General features: G+C 43.1%; 1 protein-coding gene across 1 annotated transcript in view; it reads right to left on the reverse strand.

The window, feature by feature from the left end:
* Positions 1-236: 236 nt before the first annotated feature.
* The window catches only part of galns (galactosamine (N-acetyl)-6-sulfatase), a 60,104-nt gene continuing 35,626 nt past the window's right edge, over positions 237-24,714 (reverse strand). The window contains exons 12-14 of the mRNA XM_037534606.1: positions 19,123-19,244; positions 5,266-5,383; positions 237-597 (exon numbers count right to left, since the gene is read on the reverse strand). Coding sequence (XP_037390503.1) covers positions 511-597; positions 5,266-5,383; positions 19,123-19,244 — 327 coding nt within the window. The 3' untranslated portion in view covers positions 237-510. The remainder of the gene's footprint in view (positions 598-5,265; positions 5,384-19,122; positions 19,245-24,714) is intronic.

Here is a 24,714-nt window from a genome sequence, read left to right on the forward strand (position 1 = left end):
AGTGTGCTAACTGCCCCCTAGTGTGTGTGTGCGCGTGTGCTCACTAGTGTGTGTGAGATGTTTCACTACACGGTCAGGTTAAATGAGGTCAAATTTCCCCGTTGTGGGACTAATAAGGGTCACTTAACAATAAATTTTACATTTTCAAGTTTCATGTACTGGCTTTAACTCTGATGTAAAACCTTTTAAACAGGTGCAAAAGGTGAAAACATAAACGTGTAATACTTAGACAATGCTGCATTTCTCGTATTCCTTTATTATGATGTCAAAAAGCAAAAAATAAAAAGAAAAATACAGCAATAGATTTAAATAATTAAATTCATTTTAAAATATTCCCTTCAAAATTAAAAAAAAAATCTATCAAAATGATCATCATGAGTGCAGACAGAAATTCCCGTTTTTCATTTTCACGAAGGCAGAAGAGATCATCGAGTCTGTGCAGAGATCAGCTGTAGGGTTTTCAGATCATCCTCAGAGTTTAATGTTCTGATCGTTTGTGTAAAAGATGCCTCAGTGTGGCCAGTCACACTTCCACGGCTGAGACGGTGGGGGTTTGAGGCACTTTCCCAGCTGCTCACATCCGGGAGGAGACCAGTTCTGCCAGAAAAAAACAGAAATACATTTACTGCCATACTGAACTCCAAGTACTGAGGGGTGTTTGAGGAAGACAGATGCACTGGATGTAGCAGAGCTTCCTAATCCTGGTGTTTTAGTCCATCTACACGGAACATGTTAGTGCTTTCTGCTCTAACCCTGCCATGTTAACCTTATAAAGGGCTTATTAATGAGCTGATGAGTTTAATCAGGTCAATCAGAGCAAGAAAAACACTGAAATGTGCAGCGATGTGACTCCAGAATCAAGCATGAGGCTGCAGCCATAACCATTTATAAGTGATTATGTGATACTTTTTTGATCCCACAAACGGGGAAATTCCAACTCCGCATTTAATCCATCCGTGAAGTGAAACACCACATACACACTAGTGAATACACACACACACTAGGGGGCAGTGAGCACACTTGCCTGGAGCGGTGGGCAGCCCTATCCACGGTGCCCGGGGAGCAGTTGGGGGTTAGGTGTCTTGCTCAAGGACACCTCAGTCATGGACTGTCGGCCCTGGGGATCGAACTGGCAACCTTCCGGTCACAGGGCCAGATCCCTAACCTCCAGCCTACAACTGCCCCCTAAACTGCCTCCTATAGTACACTATAGTATATTTTTTCCAAAATTTCACAAGGATGGGTTGCAGGGAATCTAAACTCTGGCTAGTTAACATCAGTAAATCTGTTGTGTTTAGATTTGTTTTCTTTTTATATTCTAAGATTAGATTCTGTATTATTCTGTATGTAAGTATTTACAATGTAATTAGTATGACTGCCAGAGGTACAGTATATATCACAATAAAGAAAGTCAAAAATGGATAAATTGGTGAGAAATGCGAAAGAAATCAGAGTAAGAGTCCGCATGCACTGAGAAATCTGATTACTGAGCTAAAATCCAGCCTCTTTATCAGATTTCTTAGTCAGATTTCTAGATTGCCGTGTGCTGTTTACATGACCATTTGAATAATCAGACAACTCCAGAAATCCAACAATAATCCGATCACTGAGTGCATCTAAACACACTTGCTGGCAATATATTGTATATATGTATTTCCAGCAGTTTCCTGTCAAATTTTCTACCTCGAGATTTGATCAACACTTTTCATTCTGTGTATTAATTTTATTCAGATTAATTAACTATCATTCCACAATAAGTTGTACATTAAGGGAATGAAAGAGGTAATCCCATCCCAGTTTGGTTAGGACTAATAATAAATCCAGAAGAAACAAACATAAAAACACCATTAAAAATAAATTATGTAAATAAATATATCGCTGTTGTCAGAACAAAACCTTGTATCTCCAAAATGGTAATTTTACAGGAGCAGGAAAAAACCTGCTTTACTTTGACTGTAAGTCAATGGAACCAGACGTCTCTCCAAGTCATTCTGTTCTGGTTCTTTTGGCCCATTCATCATGAATTTTACACACAATGTAAACAACAACAGGCATTTTCAAATTATATCAAAAACTGAAAAACGACAAAAATGGAGATACAAGGTTCTGTTTCCGACAACAGCGATATAAATATATGTATAAGCATAAAGTGAGCAGAGTGGATTAGAGTGAATAAGACTATTCAAATCTAAATGTAAACAAGGTGGTCAAGGGGGTCCAAACTGCAGATATGAAACAGTAATAATGACAGCAAACCGTACAGAATGCAGCAATTTTACAGTAAAGTTTGAGTTTTTTTCAGATAAAGTGTAGAATTTATCAGACTAAACTTCATTATTGATGTTATTCAGCTTTCATTTTACAACCATTTGCAGCTCTGCTCATCATTCTGGACACTGGAGTTAGAAATAAACTCTTTTTTCTTGTAAAATTAAAAATCTTTTATTCTACAGCTTCGTAACATCTTACTATTTTTGAAACCTGTGCAAGATTAGCCTATTAGAATAATTTTACAGATTTATCACAATCACACCGGTTTTATATCAAAAACACTGTTAAAACATTGTAAACGTCTGAACAGCAGCGCCTACTGATATTCTACAGGGAGGAAAACGGTTTGTGCTTGAGGGTCAAGAGACAGACGACTGTGTGAGTCATGCAGGCCGAGTTTAAGCTGAAATCAGTCTGATAACATGAGCTCATCTGGAAAAGTCAACACGCTGTATCAGTGACTGTAGTGACTAAAGTCCGCCTGCCTGCCGACTCAGACTGCCGCGCTGCACAGCACTGCGGAGTTTGTACAGGATTAGATAAACTGTGCAGGGGTTTGAGCTGCTCTGATACACTTGTTTGGATGCTGTAGCTCCCCTACTGGCCAAAGTGTAGAGCTCTTTAAGTGACTGCCTCGTAGTCAATCACATAGGTAATAATAAAATAATAATTACAGTAAAATAAAGCTCTGCTGATCCTTCAACACAGTTTAACAGTAAATGGTCACTAACCCTGGAGTTAATGGTTTATTATTTATTTACCCTTTAACCCTGAAGATCAGCACAGACTGCTGGTCACCAAAGCAACACAGACAACTATCTGGCATAGCTAGTAGCTACAAAACGGCAGAGAGAAAGATTTTTCTTTCTTATGAGAAAGAAACATCGATAATTTAGAGACAAAAGGACTTATTTGCGTTTAGTCAGTTTCTCGTTCGCCAGCTTCTTGTTCGAATTTTCCCGTTCCACCGTAAATGGTGCTGCACTTACATTCTGGTGCCTCAGGGTGCCACCATGTAAGGTGGAAGAAAGGAATCACAACGAGTAGCTGGCAAATGAGAAGCGAGTTCAGCATCGTTAAAAAAAATCAAACGTTGAGAGACATTTTACAAGAAACTGATCCATTTATGAGGAAAAGGTTCCTGCTGGAGATGTGAGAAAAGCGGCTATAGCTGAGGTAAAGCTTAAAGCAGGGCAAAGTAAGTCTGTGTTTTCGTATATATATATATATATATATATATATATATATATAAAAAACCTGTCCAGGGTGTATCCTGCCTTCCGCCCCATGATATATAAATATAATAGGCCTGTACTAGTTTTTTTTTAGCACATATTTACAGCCAAGATGGTAAAACGTTACTTAAAATGAACATAAAAAATTGTGGCTCTAAGCAAAAATCAAACCAGCTTAAAAGGATAAAACATTTAACATTAACATTTAGGTTGCAGACCTCTGTCTCAGAGGGTCATCTAACAGTGTCCATTTAGATTGTTTTTTTATTATATCTAACTGTCATATATATATATTTTTTTACAACCAATTTTGGATTTTCTATTGTTTTAAAAAGATGCCTTTTATGATATAATAATAAATGCACACCAATAAGAGTCACTGGGCCAGATTTCGAACTCTTCACACTTCTTCCTATGTTACATGATTCAATTATAAGAGCATCAGCCAAATCCACAAATGTGGATGTAAGTAATAAATGATTTTTAGCCATTTGAAGAATTTTACTCATTTCTGACAGATGTATTCTTAACCAAGCTCAGAGAGCTAAATGTAACGTTTTTATATGGACATTAAACAGGTTAAACCAACAGCTCTGCTGACTGCTGAGTGGTGGCGCAGTATATAATGCGGGCCACTTGGGGGCGCTGTTGCCACACAGCTGTATCTGTGACTCCACTGCTCCTAATGTGCTATTAACAGACCAAAACAACACAAAGGGAGACTCTTCCTCTACTGCATAACAGCTGCCTCATTCTCTCCATTCAGACTCCAATATAACATTTAAAAAAGAAATATGAAGCTGAGGGGTGAAAAGTGCAGAACACAAAGAGCCGTGAAGAATTCAATTCTGACTGGCCAGCAGCTCTGGATGCTATGTGTGATAAAGTAAATAAACCCAACAAAAGAGTCTGAGAAAGTCAGTTGAGAATAAATAATGTTAATAAGCAGAATGATAAATAGGACATGTATATTTATGTGTGTATCTGAGCACAAAACAAGCTCTGCGTTTCTAATTAAACGGCTGAAATAGAAGCTTCACACGAGGGTTAATCAGTCTCCAGATCAGTTTCCTAGCTGTGAAAACTGTATAAACAAAATAAAATAACCATTCTGGGTATCATAACTTCAAATCAATGTTAATAAATATGAAAAGGACAAAAATAAGCATTATACAATTCTAATTTACAGCTGTAGAGGTATTGATAGTATTCATAACATGCTGTATGTGGTTTGCTGCCTGCGTCAGATTGTTTTGAAAGAACACTATATATAATATATAAAAGCTAAATTTTGCTGTTGTCGGAACAAAACCTCGTATCACCAAAAAGGAAACTTTACAGGAGAAGGAAAAAACGTAGCTCACTTGTGATGCAAGTCAATGGAACCAGACGTCTTTCCAAGTCATTTTGGGCCGTTTCTTTTCATCCACTCATCATAACATTTACACACAATGTATAGGTCAACAGGCACTTTCAAGTTATGGTAAAAACTGAGAAATGGAGATATGAGGGTTTTGTTCCGACAGCAGCGATATGCCGTATGTGCCCATTTACAGTACTGGGTTTCAGTTTGGTGTCATTTTAAGACGCTTACAGCAAAAAAGTCCATTCAAAACAAGCAATATCAGGTCTGTAAGACAGCACAGAGCAGCAGCATTCAGGAAGAGTGGGTTCATTATCTGATACTGCACAGGCATAGCTGAGGCGCAGATGAGAACAGGTGATTAAAGTAATAAAGGGATAAAGCAGCTTGTTTTACCATCACTGCCAGGTCACACATGTTCAGCTGAGGCTGACCAGGAATCAAAGTCTTCTGATGCTGCTCCACGACCGAAGTAACACGCCTCAAAACGGCCAGATATTCTTCAGATAGGACACTAAGGCGGGGGTAGAGAGAAAAGAGAAATAAATGTACTTGAAGCAGCATGAACAAAACCAATCATACGCACGCCGAAGCAGGGCAATCGCATTGGACCATCAATTCAGCCACGTTCACATACACACAAAGAGCCCAGCTCTTCAGCAGAGTCAAGGACACTCGAGCCATTGCTTCCATCTCCCACACACACACACACACAACCAATGAATGGTTATACACTTCAGATGAACAGGAGTCAGGCATGACAGCACACACTCAAAAGCAGAAGAGCTGAGGGTCAGTGTGCTTTAGGAAACATCACTACAGCATATGACTAACAGCAGGAGTGAAGGAGGTAAAAGAACTAATACCATTCCTATATGTATATGTATATATATATCTGTGTTTAAGGTGGTGACTAGTTTTTTTGTGTGGGGAGCTTGTGGCTAAAAATTGCTTTGCTTCCAGGCAAGAAATCCGGTGGTCTCTGTCCGTCAGTTTCGTCTTTCAGCCACAGTACCGATGAGAATTTCCTGTAGACTGGGATTTCTGCCACTGCTGGTCTGGATACACCTGCAAATTCAGCTACTTCATTCACACTGTGGCCTTTGGCGGCCAAATGCAACCCCTCCCTTCCAATCATAAAACATCTGCTTTGAGACCCAGTTTCCACACATCGAATGAGACATTCACTGTACCACCTTTTCTCAATCTATGAATCCCGCCAAACACCCTGCAGGCATTTATAGCCCAATTTTTCATCCTTATGCATATATGTATATACATACACACACACACATATACACATACACAGAATGAGGCACAATACAGGACATCCAGAACAGAGAAGTCAGAACAGAGCTCATTTATACACTTACATGCATCAGTCTTAAAGACACACTAACCACAACAGTCTAATTCTGAAGGACTAAGTAAGGATGTAAAACTGTCATGTAAAAGTCTTATTGGTACATAAACACACAGAAATATCATACGTGAACAGGAAGGAAAATATGTACACAAATGTACAGGGAAATGTAGGATATGGACCCTTTAAAGGCTCCTAAAGGGAATTTAAACAGGAATATCATGCATTATGTGTACTTTAAGGCTAGATAGCATACAGCTGTACGCAAAAGTCTGAACACCTCTGGTCAAGTTGCACTTTTCTTGATTTTCTAAGTGTAAATAAGTTAACACTTCCTCCACAGAGAACACACTTCATTTGAATAATTTGCTGAATTTAAACTATTGGGGAAAAATAAAATGTGCAAAAGTTATGGCACCTTTTATATTGTGTTTTTTTTCCCCCAATGTGTTAAACTCAGCAAGTAATTAGAAATTGTGACCTAAAATGCACAAAAGCGCCATATATATATATATAAAAATAAAGTTTCCGAGCATGATGTCACATGTGATCACATATTGTTCACATGATGTTGCATGTGTCTACCTGTGAACGTGAGAGGTTTTAGACACCTTTCTGTAAGGGCAAAGTTTTTAGGGGAGACGTCGCTGTTACCATGGCAACTCGGTTTACCATCACCAGGCAAGGAAGTACTGTTATTTTGCCAAAAGCCATGGATTCAATAACTTTGACTCGTGTTTTAGAGGAAAAAGGTCAGCACTAAGCATACGCAAACCTTTCTTCCACAGTCATACGGTACATAACATCTTCATTCAGAGACATCCGAAACAAATGGACTGACCCCATTCTGCTTTCACTCTTTGTGTGTTAGAGAGCCGGCTGTAAGCCTGGGCCACACACACACACACACACACAAGACCCCGCGAGCTCTGTCCTCTATAGGACCTGTAGGGTTAATGGGATCCTCATGTGAGCATGCGAGTGCGTACAAACACACACACACACACACACACACACAGTAGACAAATATCACCACAGCAATTACACCCTTAATACAGCAGCAGGCAGCACCTGTGTCAGCTCCATCCCACTGGCCCTCCCTTAAACATCTCTCTGGACCCCCCTCCCCTCCCAAACAGAGCCTTCTGATTGGCCCCTGGGGAGCGTGTGTGCACGTGTGTGCCTGTGCAGGGTGAGGGGTCAATTAGTGTAATAACCCCAGGCTCTGTCCCATTCACACCTTCACTCCGTTCACTCCTCCGTCTCCTGGGGGGAGCAGGGGGCTTCCGCCACACAAGAACACCTGCTCCTCCTTCACTGCATCACTCCATCATTATATCACTCCTCTTTCACTCCACCACCCCTCTTGCACTCCATCACTCTACCACCATCACTCTATCACTTCTATATAGCTATCACTCCCCGATCACTATTCTACTGCTCCTCTGTCACTTCGATCACTCCCCAATTATTCCAGTATCACACTTCTGCCACTCCATTACTGATAAACATTTACTCTATCATGCCATCACTCCTTAATTACTCTAAAAAATCTCCATCGCTCTTTTATCACACTATCTCACTCATCTATCATTCCTCTATCACTCCTGTCACTAATATCACTCCCCAATCACTCTTCTATCAATATCTTGCCACTCCTTTATGGCTCATCTAGCACTTATCTTTCAGTCTTCCACTGCTAATATATCACTCCTCCATTACTGATCTCTCACTCCTCTATCACTAATTTCTATCACTCCTGTTTTTCTCCTCTATGACTAGAACTCACGTATTCCTCCCCCATCACTAATATCACTCCTGGATCATTAATCCATCACTCAACCAGTAATATATCACTCATCTATCAATAATACAGCATTTCTCTGTTGCCTCTCTTTCACTAATACATCACTCTTCTATCCCTCACCATCACTCCATCACTCCATCACTCATCTATCACTGCACTTTCCACCACTAATGCTCCACTATCACCCTATAACTAATCTAATGCCCCAATATCACATTAGCAATTATCTATATCTAATGCATCACTCCACTATCACTCTTCTATCACTAATGCTTCATTCCTCTATCACTCCTGTTTCACCCTATTGTCCTTCTAGCATTCATTTATCACTTATCTATCTCTCTAGCTCTATCACTACTGTATCACACTATAACTAATCTAAAAGTGCACTATCACTCTATCACTAATGCTTCACTAATCTATCAGTCCTCTATCACTCTTCTACAACTTGTTTATCACTCTTCCATCTCTCTACTACCAATCTATCGCTCCTGTATCACCCAATTACTAATCTAACACTCCACTATCCCGATCTTCTATTACTAATGCTTCACTCCTCTATCACTAATCTCAGTCCTCTATCACTTTATCATTCATCTACCACTCATTTATCACTCTTTTATCTCTCTACTACTAATCTATCACTCCTGTATTATTCTATAACTAATCTAAAACTCCACTATCACTCTTATATCAATAATCTATCACTAATGCATGACTCCTCTATCACTCTACCACTATCACTCCCCTGCCACTAATCTACTACTATCACTTCTCTATCGTTCATACAGGATTTTGATCCAGCTGTATTATACAAAAACGGTCATAAAGGTTCTGATTGTGCTAAACATTCCTGAGGGAGCAGGACAGTTTGTTTAATCAGCTGTTTGAACTTAGGCCTGTGATACAAATCTGGAGTCTGACAGAGACAAACAGGATGTGAAACGGAGCCAAAAGCAGCGTCCTTCATCACTTCATCACCTCCCGAGAGCGAACGTTTGATCCCTTCATACATTAGAAAGACGGAAAGATGTGATCAAGCGCAGGGAAACGCTGGGTTTCACGTACAGTAGGTGTCAGATGGCTTGACAAAGGATCTGGCGTCTACATTTACTACAGCGGACTGAACCTCTGGACCCTTAAAGTCCTGCATCAATAATTAAAGCCTGCATGTTTATTTATGCTGAGGGTCCAGGAGCACAATGAAAAATCCTCAGTCAGCATGGTTCGTTAGCATCACTTCCAGTCCTAACCCACAGATTCCCCACTGCAAGCGCAGAGGCATAAATTATAATAACACTGCATGCAAATGTGGGCTTTTGATTTATAATGCATGGCACCCAGGGGGCAGGGGTATTGCTCAGGTGTCACCAAACTGATTAGTGATTCACAACCCCTCCACTACCAACACTCGCACACAACCGCAGTACTTCCAAATGCTCTACCGTGCAAGGGGAACGCAATAAAAACAAGTACCCCCATATCAGCACTCGTGCGAACAAAACACAAGCACAACTGAATGGATAAATGAAAGAAGTCAACTGACACGTGGATACACTTGGCAGAAGACGGGGGAATTGAGCTGAAGACACAATCAAATACCTTTGCCCTTTCCCTCCCCGTCTCCCTCTCTCCCCTGTGGAAATTGAGCAATTCAGTGAATACTATTGATTGGAGGCTGAAACGCTTGTCCGCAGCAGATGAGGCTCGAGCCCCTGGCTACATTAGCCGCAGGACTTAAGTGCTCGCTGCAGGGTGGCAGGGCCACTGGGTGGGGTGGGGGAGGATGGGGCCGAGGATTTCGGCAGCTGGGACAGACCCTGTGTCCATTTCGGTCAGTCATTCTGGTTAGTGTGGTCAGAAAAGAGGTCAGAGCAGCGCTAACCCTCTCATTCATCATCCCAATGACATCCAAGAATGGCCTCGTTATAATGACGAGGTAGAGTTGAGGTGAAAGGGTCTTCAAATGTAAGGCAGTGGAAGTTTGATCAGTGATCAGTTTTTGGGTTTTGTGCTCAGTAAAACCCCTTGAGGAGAAAAGAATCAGGTAATTAGGACTGATGAACAGGTAAAGGGACTTCGGTATCCTTTCTAATGTGGCAGCAGTAAAGACCAGTGTTGGATGAAATAGTGTGAGAGAGAGAATGTTGGGTTGGGATGTGCAGTGTTTGGGCAGCAAGTTGGGATGTAACATATTGGGCAGGGATGAACTTTGATTGGATGGGATATACCGTGTTGAGCTTGGATGTTGGGATGAGACATGCTGTGTTGGGTTGGGAGGTGCCAGGTTGAGCTGTAAAGTGGTGTTTTGGTTTGGGATGTACTGTGTTAGCTTTGTATGTGCTGTGTTGGGTTGGCATGTGCCAGGTTTTCAGTTTAGGATAAGCTATGTTTTTAGTTGGGATGTGCTGTGTTCTGTGCTGGGATGTACCGTGTTGGCTTGAGATTGCCGTGTTGGATGAGAATATGTTGTTTTTGGGTCAGGATGTGTTGGAATGAGCTGGGATGTTCTGGGCTATGTGGGATGCTGGGATGAGATGTGCTGTGTTGGGCTGGGATATACTGGTTTGGAATGGGCAGTGCTGGGTTGTTGCGTAAGGATGCTATGCAATGTGTTGGGATGGGACATGTTGAGTTGGAATGTGGAGTTCTGGATTCGCACATATCATGCTGGGATATGCTGTTTGGATTGCGAAGTGTTATTATGGTTGAGATTGATGTGATGGGATATGCTGTCTGTTCTGGGTGTGCTGGATTTGGTTTGGTATGTGCCAGGTTGGTTTGGGACATGCTGTGTTGGAATGGGACATGCTGTGTTGGGTTTGGATGTGCTATGATGGGTCAGGGTTGTGTTGGGATGTGTCGTAATAGGATGTGATGTACTATGTTGAGATGAAATATACTATGCTAGAATGACATGCTATATTAGTTTGAGATGTGATTGGATGAGCATGTGCCATGTCTGGTTGGGAGATGTATCAGGATAGTTTGGGATGTGCTGTATTGTGTTGGGATATGCCGTGTTGTTTTGGGATGTGCCATGTTGTGTTGGGATATGCCATGTTGATTTGGGATGTGCTATGTTATGTTGAGATTGTGCCATGTTGGATTGGGATGTGCTGTATTGTGTTGGGATATGCTGTGTTGGTTTGGGATGTGCTGTATTGTGTTGGGATATGCCATGTTGAGATGTACTATGTTGTGCTGGAATGTGCCGTGTTGGTTTGGGATGTGCCATGTTGTGTTGGGATATGCCATGTTGATTTGGGATGTGCTATGTTATGTTGAGATTGTGCCATGTTGGATTGGGATGTGCTGTATTGTGTTGGGATATGCTGTGCTGGTTTGGGACGTGCTGTATTGTGTTGGAATATGACATGCTGGGATGTGCTATGTTGTGTTGGGATATGCCGTGTTGGGTTGGGACGTGCTGTATTGTGTTGGGATATGCTGTGATGGTTTGGAATGTGCCATGTTGTGTTGGGATATGCCGTGATGGTTTGGAATGTGCCATGTTGTGTTGGGATATACCGTGATGGTTTGGAATGTGCCATGTTGTGTTGTGATATGCCGTGCTGGTTTGGAATGTGCCATGTTGTGTTGTGATATGCCGTGCTGATTTGGAATGTGCCATGTTGTGTTGTGATATGCCGTGCTGGTTTGGAATGTGCCATGTTGTGTTGGGATATGCTGTGTTGGTTTGGGATACACCACGCTGGTTTGGGATGTGCTGTATTACGTTGGGATATGCCGTGCTGGTTTGGAATGTGCCATGTTGTGTTGGGATATGCTGTGTTGGTTTGGGATACACCACGCTGGTTTGGGATGTGCTGTATTACGTTGGGATATGCCGTGCTGGTTTGGGATGTGCCGTGTTTGGTTGGGATGTGCTGTCAGCCTGCCACAGGACTGGAGGTATGTGTACAGACAGGCTCTACATCATCTTAAGTGGCTCTTTAGGTGCAGACAAAGATTAATGAGCTCGACCGCTCCAGCTGGGAGCCCAGGGAGCACAGGGCCTGACAATGGGACAGAGAGAGAGAGAGAGAGAGAGAGAGAGAGAGGGTGTCGAGCCCACTCAGGCATTTCCAAAGATGCCTTCCTCCAAACACACATACTCACAAGCACTGGAGGAATGGGGATGGTTAAAGTGACACTGTGAGACCACTCTCTGAAAGCCAGCCAAATAAATTCTCCTGCGTTCAACACAGCTATTGATTTCTTTGGAGAATCTTTTTTTCCCCCTCTCGCTCTAGTGGGGCTCGAGTCCAGTCAAGCAAAAAAGGGATGGAGAGATCAAAAACAACATTAATGTTTAATTATTCCATCTCCCTTCAAGAGTGAGAAGAAATGGGGGGTGTTGTGGGGGGGGTGCTAGAGGAAGAGCATGGAGGATAGAAGGGAATAGAGGAAAAATGGAGGAGAGAATGGAGAGGGTTAAAGAGTGAAACAGGGCGAGAGTGCACTTGTGTGTGGGTACGAGATGCCTTTACGAGATAAAAGGGAAGACTGTAATTGTGTATAAGAAAGAGGGGGGGGGGGGGCAGGAGGACCAACAAATAAAGAGATTGTGTGTGTGCATGTGTGTGATAAAGAAAGATTGACAGAGAGCAAGAGAGAAAGAGAGGGAGCAATAATAAAAGAGAAAGAAACAAATAGAGATAGAAAAAGAGAAGGAAAGTAAGAGAGAGAAGTAGAGTAAGAGAGAGGGAGAGGTAGAGTAAGAAGGAGTGAGAGAAAGAGAGAGACCGAGTAAGTGAGAGAGAGAGAGAGAGAGAGAGAGAGAGAGGGGTAATTGACTGATCAATAGACTGTGTGTACCTAATAAACACTTTGGAATTATAGAAGAGCGAGGGAGAGAGAAAGAGAGCAACAGAGAATGAGACAAATGAGACAGAGGAAGAGAGTGAGAGAATGAGAGTGAAAGAAAGAGGGAGAGGAGAAAGACAGACAGCTAGAAGGAGAAACAGAGAGAAAGAAGGAGGAGAAAATAGAGAGAGACAGTGAGAGAGAGAGTGAGTGTGTGGGTGTGAGAGAGAGAGAGCGAGAGAATGAGAGAGAGAGAGAGAGAGAGTGTGTGCGTGTGTGTGTGAGCGAGAGAGCGAAAACGAGAGAGAATGAGAGAGAGAGAGAGAAAGAGAGTGTGTGTGTGTGTGTGTGTGTGCGCGTGTGAGAGAGAGTGAGAACGAGCGAATGAGAGAGAGAATGAGAGAGAGAGAGAGAGAGAGAGAGAGAGAGAGAGAGAGCGCCCAGAGGGATGTCAGTAGCCTGAGGGTGGAGGGCTAATCCAGGCGGATCAGCTCGGCTCCGTCAGGGAGCGGACAGCATCAGGGCTGGAGGTTGATGGTAAAACGCGCTCGTCTCCACAAAGAGAACCTCAACATTAAAGCCGGAGTTCATCACACACAGCTGCTTTAAACACACAGAAGCTTCTTACGCGCCATTTCATCTCAAAGCGCTTTCCGTATTCATGACTATCTGGTCAGATTTCCGTCTCTGTGACCTTTGCATTTTCAAGTGCGTTTAACTCTGACCGGACCGCGCTTGGATGACCGCGAGAGTGTCCATTAACCAGCATCTCCTTCCATCTCCATCAGAACAATCTGTCTTGCAATTTTATCCGCCGGCGGTGCGTGTGCAGATAGCGATCTTTAAAGGTGCTGTTTGCAATCACAAAGAGCGGCGATTAATCAGCCTCCTTCAGACCGCACGGATCAATCTGCAGCGCTCGGCCCGCGCCGGAATCAGAATCGATCTGACAGATTCAGTCCTGCGCCCCCCCCCTCACCGGCAGGCTGTGGTCAGTGAATGAGTCAGAGAGCAGTAGTCCTGCAGCAATCAGTGGACAAATCTGATGTGGTGTGGAAAACACTGATTATGCAAAAAAGTCATTTCCTCTTAAAAAAACTAAAGTGCGATTGCAATACAGTGTATGTGGCGTCTATTATGTCATTTCAACGCACTCTATCATGCTTTACAATGCTCATACAATCCAGAGATTTTAAACACAGGTGGCAGCGTGGCTTCTATCATATCTTTTAATAAGCGACTTATAACGTTTATATGATCCACAAAGGCAAACCAGCAGATTGTAAAACACTACAGGAGCCATAGGGGGCAATATGACTTTAAAGGAATAATTACTTGTTAACGTAGCTGATTGGCTGAGGCTTGTTTAGAGTCCACATTTTGCTTCTTTAGTTTAAAACATGAGCTATGAGGCCGACATACTTGCTAACAAACACTAGGACTCAATAGTCACCCAAATCGCCCAAATCGTCTCCATAAAAATCACCAAAACTTTTTTTCACAGACCACCTCAGGAGTATAGATTCACTGGGGCGATATGGCTTCCATCAGTTCATTTAAAAGCGCTCTGTAATGATTTATAATATTTACATGATCCACAAAAGCAGACTGCAAAACACTACATGAGCCATAGGGGGCGATATGGCTTTTACTGTTCAATTCAAAGCAATAGTTTGGCGGAATATCAAGCTTACACGGTTTGTCAGGAACCCAAGATGTAGCTGATTGGCTGAGACGTGTTTAGAGTCCACATTTTGCTTCTTTAGTTTAAAACATGAGCTATGAGGCTAACATTGCTAACAAACACTAGGACTCAATAGTCACCCAAAACAGCCCAAATCGTTTCCACAGTTAAAAAAAAAAAAATTAACAACACTTTTTTCAACCTGTTCAAACCGCATCCAGGTCTCCATTAAGATTCACAAACCCCCTCAGGAGTCAGAGCGCTGATCTAGAATCATTATTTGGGCCGATATGGTTCCTATTGGTTTAAAAAGCGCTCTATAATGATTTACAATGTTTATATGATCCACAAAGGCGATCCAGACTGCAGACTGCAAAACACTACTGGAGCCATAGGGGGCGATATGGCTTAGACTGTTTGATTTAAAGGAACAATTTGGCAAAACATCTAATTTACACATTTTTTTCAGGTATCCTGGATGTAGCTGATTTTAAATTGATTTTAAAGTTGATTGACTTTAAAGGAATAATTACTTGTTAACGTAGCTGATTGGCTGAGACGTGTTTAGAGTCCACATTTTGCTTCTTTAGTTTAAAACATGAGCTATGAGGCTGACATTGCTAACAAACACTAGGACTCAATAGTCACCCAAATGGCCCAAATCGTTTCCGACAAAACTTTTTTCAACCAGCTCAAACCACATTCAGGTCTTCATTAAGATTAAGAGTGTTGATCTAGAATCAAAGACGGAGGAATCTGAAGAAGGTTTGCTCATCATTACAGCACTGTAATTACAGTGACTTCCAGATTTGTGCTATTTGGGTGACTATTGAGTTCCAGTGTTTATTAGCAAAGTTAGCCTAGTAGTTCTAAACTATGAAAGAATTTAGACATCTTGGCTGTTCGGCTATGGGCTAAGTGGAAAACTGGGTAACTTGGATCCTTTTACTATTCCTTTAAAAAGTGCTCTATAATACTTAGCCGTTTTTAATTGATCCTTGTGGTCGTTCTGAAAGACTGCAGAGAAAGCACAGGAGGTGATATGGCTTGTATTGGGCCATTTAAAAAGCACTTTATTATGATTTACAGTGGGGCAAAAAAGTATTTAGTCAGCCACTGATTGTGCAAGTTCTCCTACTTAGAAAGATGAGAGAGGTCTGTAATTTTCATCATATGTTCACTTCAACTATGACAAAATAAGAAAAAAAATCCAGGAAATCTCATTGTAAGATTTTTAAAGAATTTATTTGTAAATTATGGTGGAAAATAATTATTTGGTCAATAACAAAAGTTCAACTCAATACTTTGTAACATAACCTTTGTTGGTAATGACAGAGGTCAAACGTTTCCTGCAAGTCTTCACCGGGTTTGCACACTGTAGCTGGTATTTTGGCCCATTCCTCCTGCAGATCTCCTCTAGAGCAGTGATGTTTTGGGGCTGTCGCTGGGCAACATGGACTTTCAACTCCCTCCACTAATTTTCTATGGGGTTGAGGTCTGGAGACTGGCAAGGCCACTCCAGGACCTTGAAATGCTTTTTACCGAGCCACTCCTTTGTTGCCCGAGCGGTGTGTTTGGGATCATCGTCATGCTGGAAGACCCAGCCACGTTCCATCTTCAATGCTCTCACTGATGGAAGGAGGTTTTGGCTTAAAATCTCATGATACATGGCCCCGTTCATTCTTCCCTTAACACGGATCAGTCATCCTGTCCCCTTTGCAGAAAAACAGCCCCAAAGCCTGATGTTTCCACCCCCATGCTTCACAGTAGGTTTGGTGTTCTTGGGATGCAACTCAGCATTCTTCTTCCTCCAAACACGACGAGTTGAGTTTTTACCAAAAAGTTCTATTTTGGTTTCATCTGACCACATGATATTCTCCCAGTCCTCTTCTGGATCATCCATATGCTCTCTGGCAAACTTCAGACGGGCCTGGACATGTACTGGCTTAAGCAGGGGGCACGTCTGGCACTGCAGGATTTGAGTCCCTCTCGGCATAGTGTGTTACTGATAGTAGCCCTTGTTACTTTGGTCCCAGCTCTCTGCAGGTCATCCATCAGGTCCCTCCGTATAGTTCTGGGATTTTTGCTCACCGTTCTCATGATCATTTTGACCCCATGGGATGAGATCTTGTGTGGGGCCCCAGATCGAGGGAGATTATCAATGGTCTTGTATGTCTTCCATTTTCTTACAATTGCTCCCACAGTTGATTTATTCACACCAACCTGCTTGCCTATTGTAGATTCACTCTTCCCAGCCTGGTGCAGGGCTACAATTTTCTTCCTGGTGACCTTCGACAGCTCTTTGGAGTTTGGAGTCTGACTGTTTGAGGCTTTTATACAGATAACAAGGTCAAACAGGTGCCGTTAATACAGGTAACGAGTGGAGGACCGAAGAGCTTCTTAAAGAAGAAGTTACAGGTCTGTGACAGCCAGAAATCTTGCTTGTTTGTGGGTGACCAAATAATTAATTTGGTGAGATACAATGAGATTTCCTGGATTTTCTTTCTCATTTTGTCTCTCATAGTTGAAGTGAACCTATGATGAAAATTACAGACCTCTCTCATCTTTTTAAGTAGGAGAATTTGCACAATCAGCTGCTTTGGCCGCTTCCTGTAGAGGGCGTCAGTGTTCTTAGCCCAGTCCAGTTTATTGTCAATATACACACCCAGATATTTGTAATCATCCACCGTGTCCACACTGACCCCCCTGATGGACACAGGGGTCACCGATGCCTTGTCCCTCCTCAGGTCCACCACCAGTTCCTTTGTCTTTGTCACACTGAGCTGCAGGTGGTTCCACTCACACCCTGCGACAAAGTCCTTCACCGTCGCCCTGTACTCATCCTCATCACCCTTGCTGATACATCCAACTATTGCAGAGTCATCAGAAAACTTCTGAAGGTGGCAAGTCTCTGTGCAGTAGCTGAAGTCCGTGGTGTAGAGGGTGAAGAGGAAGGGAGAGAGGACAGTTCCTTGTGGGACTCCAATGTTGCTGACCACTCTGTCCGACACACAGTGATGCAGGCGTACATACTGTGGTCTGCCAGTCAGGTAGTCAACAATCCAGGACACAAGGGGGGCATCTACCTGCATCACTGTGAGCTTATCACCCAGAAGAGCGGGCCAGATGGTGTTAAATGTGCTGGAGAAGTCAAAAAACATGACCCTCACAGAGCTGGTCCAAGACGAGCCTCTCCATGGTCTTTATGACATGAGACGTCAGTGCCACTGGTCTGTAGACCTTGGCGTCACTGGGTTGCGGCGTCTTTGGAACAGGAACAATGCAGGATGTCTTCCACATCATGGAGACCCTCTGGAGACTCAGGCTCATGTTGAAGACACGTTGAAGTACTCCACAAAGCTGGGCGGCACAGGCTTTAAGCACCCTGGGTGGAACCCCGTCCGGGCCTGCAGCCTTGTTTGTGTGGAGTCTCTTCAGTTGTCTTCTCACCTGGTCAGCAGTGAGACACACTGTAGAGGTGATGGGTGGGGGAGGGATGGAGGTGTGAGATGGGCTGTCACGAGAGGGGGGCAGGCTATCCGAAGGGGGAGGGGGGATGAGTGGAATGGTCTGCTGAGGACCAGCAGCAGAGGAGTCAGGCTGGCGGGGGACAGAGCCTGTAGTGTCAAATCTGTTAAAGAACAGATTTAGCTTGTTGGCCCCGTCCACACTGACCTCTGCTCCTCCATTGTTGCTGGACCTGAAGCTGGTGATGGTCCTCATTCCATTCCAGACCTCCCTCATGTTGTTCTGCTGGAGTTTCCACTCCAGCTTCCTCCTTTATTTGTCCTTCGCCTCCTTGATAGCTGTCTTCTGTTCCCTCTGGATCGTTCTCAGCTCCACTCTCCTCACTCCGCTTATTTGCAACAGACCTTACCAGAATTGGGCTATTTGGGTTGCTATTGAGTTCTAGTGTTGATTAGCAAAAGTTACCCTAGTAGACTGAGTTCTAAACTATAATAGAACAGTTTAGACATCTAGACGGCTGTTGAACTACATCTGGGCTAAGATTGTTTATTATTCCTTTAAAATGTGCTATATAATGTTGTTGTGATCTAAACAGTCAATCTGTCAGATTGCAATAAGTTACACAAAGCACAGGGGGCGATACCATCATTTCATTTAAGATTAAGATTAAGATTAAGAGACCCTTATTAGTCCCACAACGGGGAAATTTCACCTCCGCATTTAACCCATCCGTGAAGTGAAACACCACATACACTCTAATGATCACACACACACACACATACACACACACACACACACACTAGGGGGCAGTGAGCACACTTGCCCAGAGCAGTGGGCAGCCCTATCCACGGAGCCTGGGGAGCAGTTGGGGGTTAGGTGTCTTGTTCAAGGACACCTCAGTCATGTGCTGTCGGCTCTGGGGATCGAACCGGCGACCTTCCGGTCACGAGGCTGGTTCCCTAACCTCCAGCCCATGACTGCCCAAAAGTGCTCTGTAATACCTAACAGTTTTTAAAATGATCCATGTGGTCATTCTGAAAGACAGAGAGCACAGGGGGCGATACGGCTTCGATTGGTTTGTTTAGTAAACACACTACATCTACATCAACATCGGCGTCTTACCTGATTGGGTATTTCTCTCCAGGGTCCCGCCCCAGGTGGAAGATGAGCGGCTGCATGGTGTGTTCCTGCTGGGTGTGTGTGGTGACCCCAGCGACCTCCTGGCCAGGACAGAAGTTTATGCCCTGTGTGTGAGAACAGGATGAAAACATTGAGCTCTACACGTCCTCAATCTGGACAGACAGGAGTGACCAGGGCCGGCACTGACAATGTTGAAGTGCCCTTCAGGAGGGAATTCACTTAAGAGCTGTGATGGATGGGGACATGCAGCGGCACGTCAATAACTCTGTGTCTACAAGCAGGATCAACATCCACATCACAACGCACAGGCCGGCGGACAGGCTGAGTGAGGAGGAGCGTGTCGGAGTAGGAAACCGAAGAAAAGCAGACCCGACATAAAAGTCAGGAACAACAAACAGCTCCTGATTTTATGGCCCATATTTGAAAATTGAAATCTGAAAATTGAATCCAAGAATGAATCCAAGCAGGAGCATCTACAGTTCTGCGTATTAAAGGGCCCAAATTTGTCTCTAATTTTTTCTTCTTTTAAATATAACAGTTTGATGTTGCATGTAATCACTGGTAAACTTCCAAAACATACCCTTCACTTCCCAGTCCGTATAATCCACGTATGGAAATTTAGTTGCAAACACAGTCTGTTTGGAATCCACTGTTTTTGTGATGTCACAAAAACCATCACATTTGATCATCACCTGGTCAAATAAGTGTTTTAATGATTTTCTAAGTTAAAGTAAGTCAATCCATCCTCCACAGAGAACATAATTACAATGTTCTGCAATTTTTATTGCACAATTTCTATTTGTTGCTAAACACCCTGGGAAAAAAACCCAAAACATAACATCAAATGTGCCAATAATTCTGCACAGGCCACATTTTGTGTTTTATTTTTTCCTCTGATATGTTAAATTCATCACATACACACTAATTGTGTATTAAAATGCGCTGGTTACTGAGATTAAAGGAGACAGATTTGTCAAATAAAACTGCATAATTCAAATGTAGAGATGTAAACAAAGTCTTTGAGTGTTTTAATATGAAATTATTCATTGAAACGCACCGAGTCTGATTTCTTTCCATGCTGTGATGTCTGCGGCACTGATACAGGCATTTAGTTTACTCTCTAATCAGTGAACCTACATGTGTCTTCTGAGTTTTTATTTGTGGTAAATCTGAAAAGAAAGGAAGGAAAAAGAAGAAAAACAGTTTCTTTGGGGACTATTTTGCCTCACAACACACTGCATGAACTTCTCTGCCATGAAAGTGTGTTAAAAATACATCCTGGGCCAAAACATTATTCATAACTACCGTAAAACAGCGTCTCAGACATCCGGCAGTGAATTCACAACCATTTCATGTAGTTACGTTCTGGGAGGGAGCTTTTAGAGGTGGACGTCTGGTTCCCATCACCACCACTGTGAACAATTCTGTTTCTCTAGAATGAAGGATTTTATACCAAACCGCTATGATTGACTTTTTTGCACTTCTTCATTATTTAATTATGCACAGTTTTTTTTGGAAAAATCAGCGGAATTCCCTTTTAAGGTTGGACAACTCCTATTACACATAAATACTTACACTTAATGTTTTGTTTTTGTCCAATATGTTAAACTATTCTGCACTAAAATTTGCAGAAAAATGTCATATTTCAGTGTTTTCTCTGTAGAGGAGGTGTTCACTTATCTTCGCTTAGAGAATCAACGTCATCTGACGAGCCCAGGGGTCGCAACCCAAATGTTAAGAAGAGCCATTTTGTCCTTTCAACAAAAATCAAACCACCTTTTGAGCCACATTTCATCCATTTGACCACCTTGGCTGTAAATATGTCTTAGTGTGTGCTGATGTGCTGATAGAGACTAAAAATGTAATACAAACAGAAACGCGGCCTTACTTTGCTCCGCTTTGAGCTTTTTTCACATCTCTGGCAGGAAACTTTTCCTCAAAACTAAAACTTTTCTTGTGAAATTCTCTCAACGTTTGACTTTTTATGGGGTTTAAGTCAGCGTCTCATTCGCCAGCTTTTTGCTAGAATTTTCCCGTTCCACTACATTAACTCCAGCGTTTAAGATCATTTACTGTTAAACTGTGTTGGATGATCAGCAGAGCTTTATTTTACTGTGAAGGAGGGTTATTTGATTTAATTCTACTGTGGAGCCGCAAGAGGGCAGTAGAACAGCCGCATGTCGCCGACCCCTGGACTAGGGGTACTCAAACTTTTGCACGCAGTTATACATATGGGACATATTTGTTTGACCCCATGTCCTGATGTTGTATGAAAACAATAAAAGCAAGCCTGCCTGTGTGTATGTGTGTATGTTTCGGGACGACTCATGTCCGCGGCGTCTGTTGTGGACTCTACCTGCTGGTAACACTGCAGGGCTTGTGTCCCAGAAGGAGGTCAGAAGAGTGTTCTCTTAATATTTTGATGTTCTCACCACACGAACATGTGTGTGTGTGTGTGTGCATGTGTGTGTGTGTGTGTGTGTGTGCGTGCAATCAGAGGCTGTGCAAGACCACCAGGGGACCAACCACTGGGTCTGTGCATGGCAGGGGGCTGGAGAGACTCACATACACACACAGTTCAGAGCAGTAGTTCAGTCCCCTGCGATCTGGCCTGACTCTCTCTCCCTCTCTCTCCTCTCTCTCTCGTCTCTCTCTCCTCTCTCTCTCCTCTCTCTCTCCTCTCTCTCTCGTCTCTCTCTCCTCTCTCTCTCCTCTCTCTCTCCTCTCTCTCTCTCCTCTCTCTCTCCTCTCTCTCTCCTCTCTCTCTCCTCTCTCTCTCTCCTCTCTCTCTCCTCTCTCTCTCCCTCTCTCTCTCCCTCTCTCTCCTCTCTCTCTCCTCTCTCTCTCTCCTCTCTCTCTCCTCTCTCTCTCCTCTCTCTCTCCTCTCTCTCTCTCTCTCTCGTCTCTCTCTCCTCTCTCTCTCCTCTCTCTCTCCTCTCTCTCTCTCCTCTCTCTCTCGTCTCTCTCTCCTCTCTCTCTCCTCTCTCTCTCCTCTCTCTCTCTCCTCTCTCTCTCCTCTCTCTCTCCTCTCTCTCTCTCCTCTCTCTCTCCTCTCTCTCTCCCTCTCTCTCCTCTCTCTCTCTCCTCTCTCTCTCCTCTCTCTCTCCTCTCTCTATCCTCACTCTCCTCTCTCTCTCCTCTCTCTCTCCTCTCTCTCCTCTCTCTCTCTCCTCTCTCTCTCTCTCTCCCCTCTCTCTCTCCTCTCCCTCTCCCTCTCTCTCCCTCTCTCTCTCCCTCTCTCCTCTCTCTCTCTCTCTCTCTTTCCTCTCTCTCTCCCTCTCTCTCTCTCTACTGATCTTGGAGGCATGAAACAACCAAAATCCCACCAGAATGAATCCAAGCAAGAGAAGCTGCAGTTCTGCCTATTAAAGGGAATTTTTCTCTATTTTTCCTTTTTGAAATAAAACAGTAAAACATACCCTTCACTCTTCAGTCTGTATAGTTCATATATGAACATTTAGCGGCAAACAGCCTGTTCTTCCACACTAAACTCACCCAGCCAGGCCTTTATGGACCTTGCTTTGTGCACTGGGGCTCAGTCATGCTGGAACAGAAAAGGTTCTTTCCCAAACTGTTCCTGCAAAAACTGAAGCATAAAGTCATCCAAAATGTCTCGGTCTGCGAAGCGTTAAGATTCCCTTCACTGTAAATAAGGGGTCTAGAGTGACCCCTGAAAAACAACCCCATAGCATCATCCCTCCTTCACCAAACTTTACAGTTGGGACAGTGTAGTCAGGCAGGTAACGTTCTTCTGGCATTCGCCAAACCCAGACTCATCCATCCAACCAGACTGATTTGTCACTCCACAGAATACGTTTACGCTGTTACAGAGTCCAGTGGCGGCGCTTTACACCACTCAACAAGCTCCTCAGTGCGACCCTCTACTCCCAGTCTTTGACTATCGACACTGCAAGGCTGTGTGCTTCATTTTATCCAGCTGTTAGCAGGGGGTGTGGCTGAAACTGAACTCCTGAACACCTGAACTCAATAATTCGGAGGACAATACTTTTGTCTATATAGTGCAAGTTACCACACCCTCTACAGAGAACACGCTTCAAATTTTCTACAAATTTTAGTGCACAATTTTTATTTGTTGCTAAACATCTTGGAAGAAAAAAAAAATAACGTAAGATATAAAATGTGCCATAACTTCTGCACAGACCACAGTTTTTGTTTTATCTTTTCTCCAATATTTTACATTCAGCACATAAACAATAACTGTGTATTAAACTGTGAAGTGTGCTCTCTGTAGAGGACGTGTTCACGTACTTACACTCAGAAAATCAACAAAACATGGAATTTACCCAGTGGAACTTTTGCACATACTAATATATATATATATATATATATATATATATATATATATACATACATACATACACACACAGCCTTAACTAGTTCAGCCTACGGTTTAGCTCCTCCCCAATAGCTTAATACAGGGCAATACATGGGAGCCAATCAGTATAGAGCCAATTTACATATTTACATACGTTCTGAAAGGCACAGTAAGAAAAATAGGCTGCTTAATCCTGTTCTAAGGGATGAATCTAGGTCATGTACAACAGAACCAACAACACAAACACAATGAGAGAACAATGTAAAATTTGGGCCCTTCAATAAGACAGCAAAGACACAGCTTTAAAAAAAACAGGTTCTTAGAGCGTTTCACGAATCCCAGAGAGAGAACATTTCTCTTCAAAGACGCCTCTTAAGAAAATGACTCACAGAGCATCTTGCGCACAAAAACCTTTCTGAAATATCAAGCCAGAAGCTAAATAAGTTCTTTAAATGTCAATTCTTTTTATATTTCAACAGCACGTCGCAAAATTGCGTTAAGTGCTTCGGGGAAAAAGCTACGCTAGAGGGCAAATCCGTAACAGGCCGCTAAACGTGAGCTTGCCCAGCAACAAGCTGCCAATCAAAGGCCATCATTAATAGCTTTTGAACTGAAATTCATAAAAGAAGCGACATATACATAATCCAGCCACCCGTCTAATAGCGGGTGCAGCGCGAGCCGCAATATTTCATATTTCTTTTTTTTCCCTCCTTCGACTTCTGTCAGAAATGGAGCATCGGATGCAAAAGCACTTATTCTGTGAAATTTCTCATTTCGCACTTCACTGACCCTCGTGGGTTTGGAGAGGAAGGCGCCTGCGTGACCGATACTATTAAGCCATCATTTCAACCAAGTTTAAGAGCAAACAAACCAGGAGGGGGAAAAAACGGCTGTTTTAAAGAGGCGCTTTGGGGAAAAAAAAGGCCTAATGCAGCCTGTCTTTACCCTCGTGTTGTCTGAAATCATCCAGCACCGCTGCATCTCTGGATTACAGCACCGTTGAGCAAGATGGAGCAGGTCAGGGCTCAAAGGTCAGAGCACGAGGCCATCTCTGAGGCCCCTGGCGAAGACCCCACTAAAAATACATTAACTGTTAGGTGGAACGACCCAAGCCCTCTCCTCTCATCTCCTCTCCTCTCCTGTCCTCTCCAACCATCCTCGGCCTGCTCAGCCAATCGATAGACAGCTCACAGGCAATCAGCCGCTATTATTTGTGAAGTTCCACTCCAGTTCACATG

Source organism: Pygocentrus nattereri, chromosome 25 (assembly GCF_015220715.1).
Source record: "Pygocentrus nattereri isolate fPygNat1 chromosome 25, fPygNat1.pri, whole genome shotgun sequence".
NCBI classification, from domain to species: domain Eukaryota; kingdom Metazoa; phylum Chordata; class Actinopteri; order Characiformes; family Serrasalmidae; genus Pygocentrus; species Pygocentrus nattereri.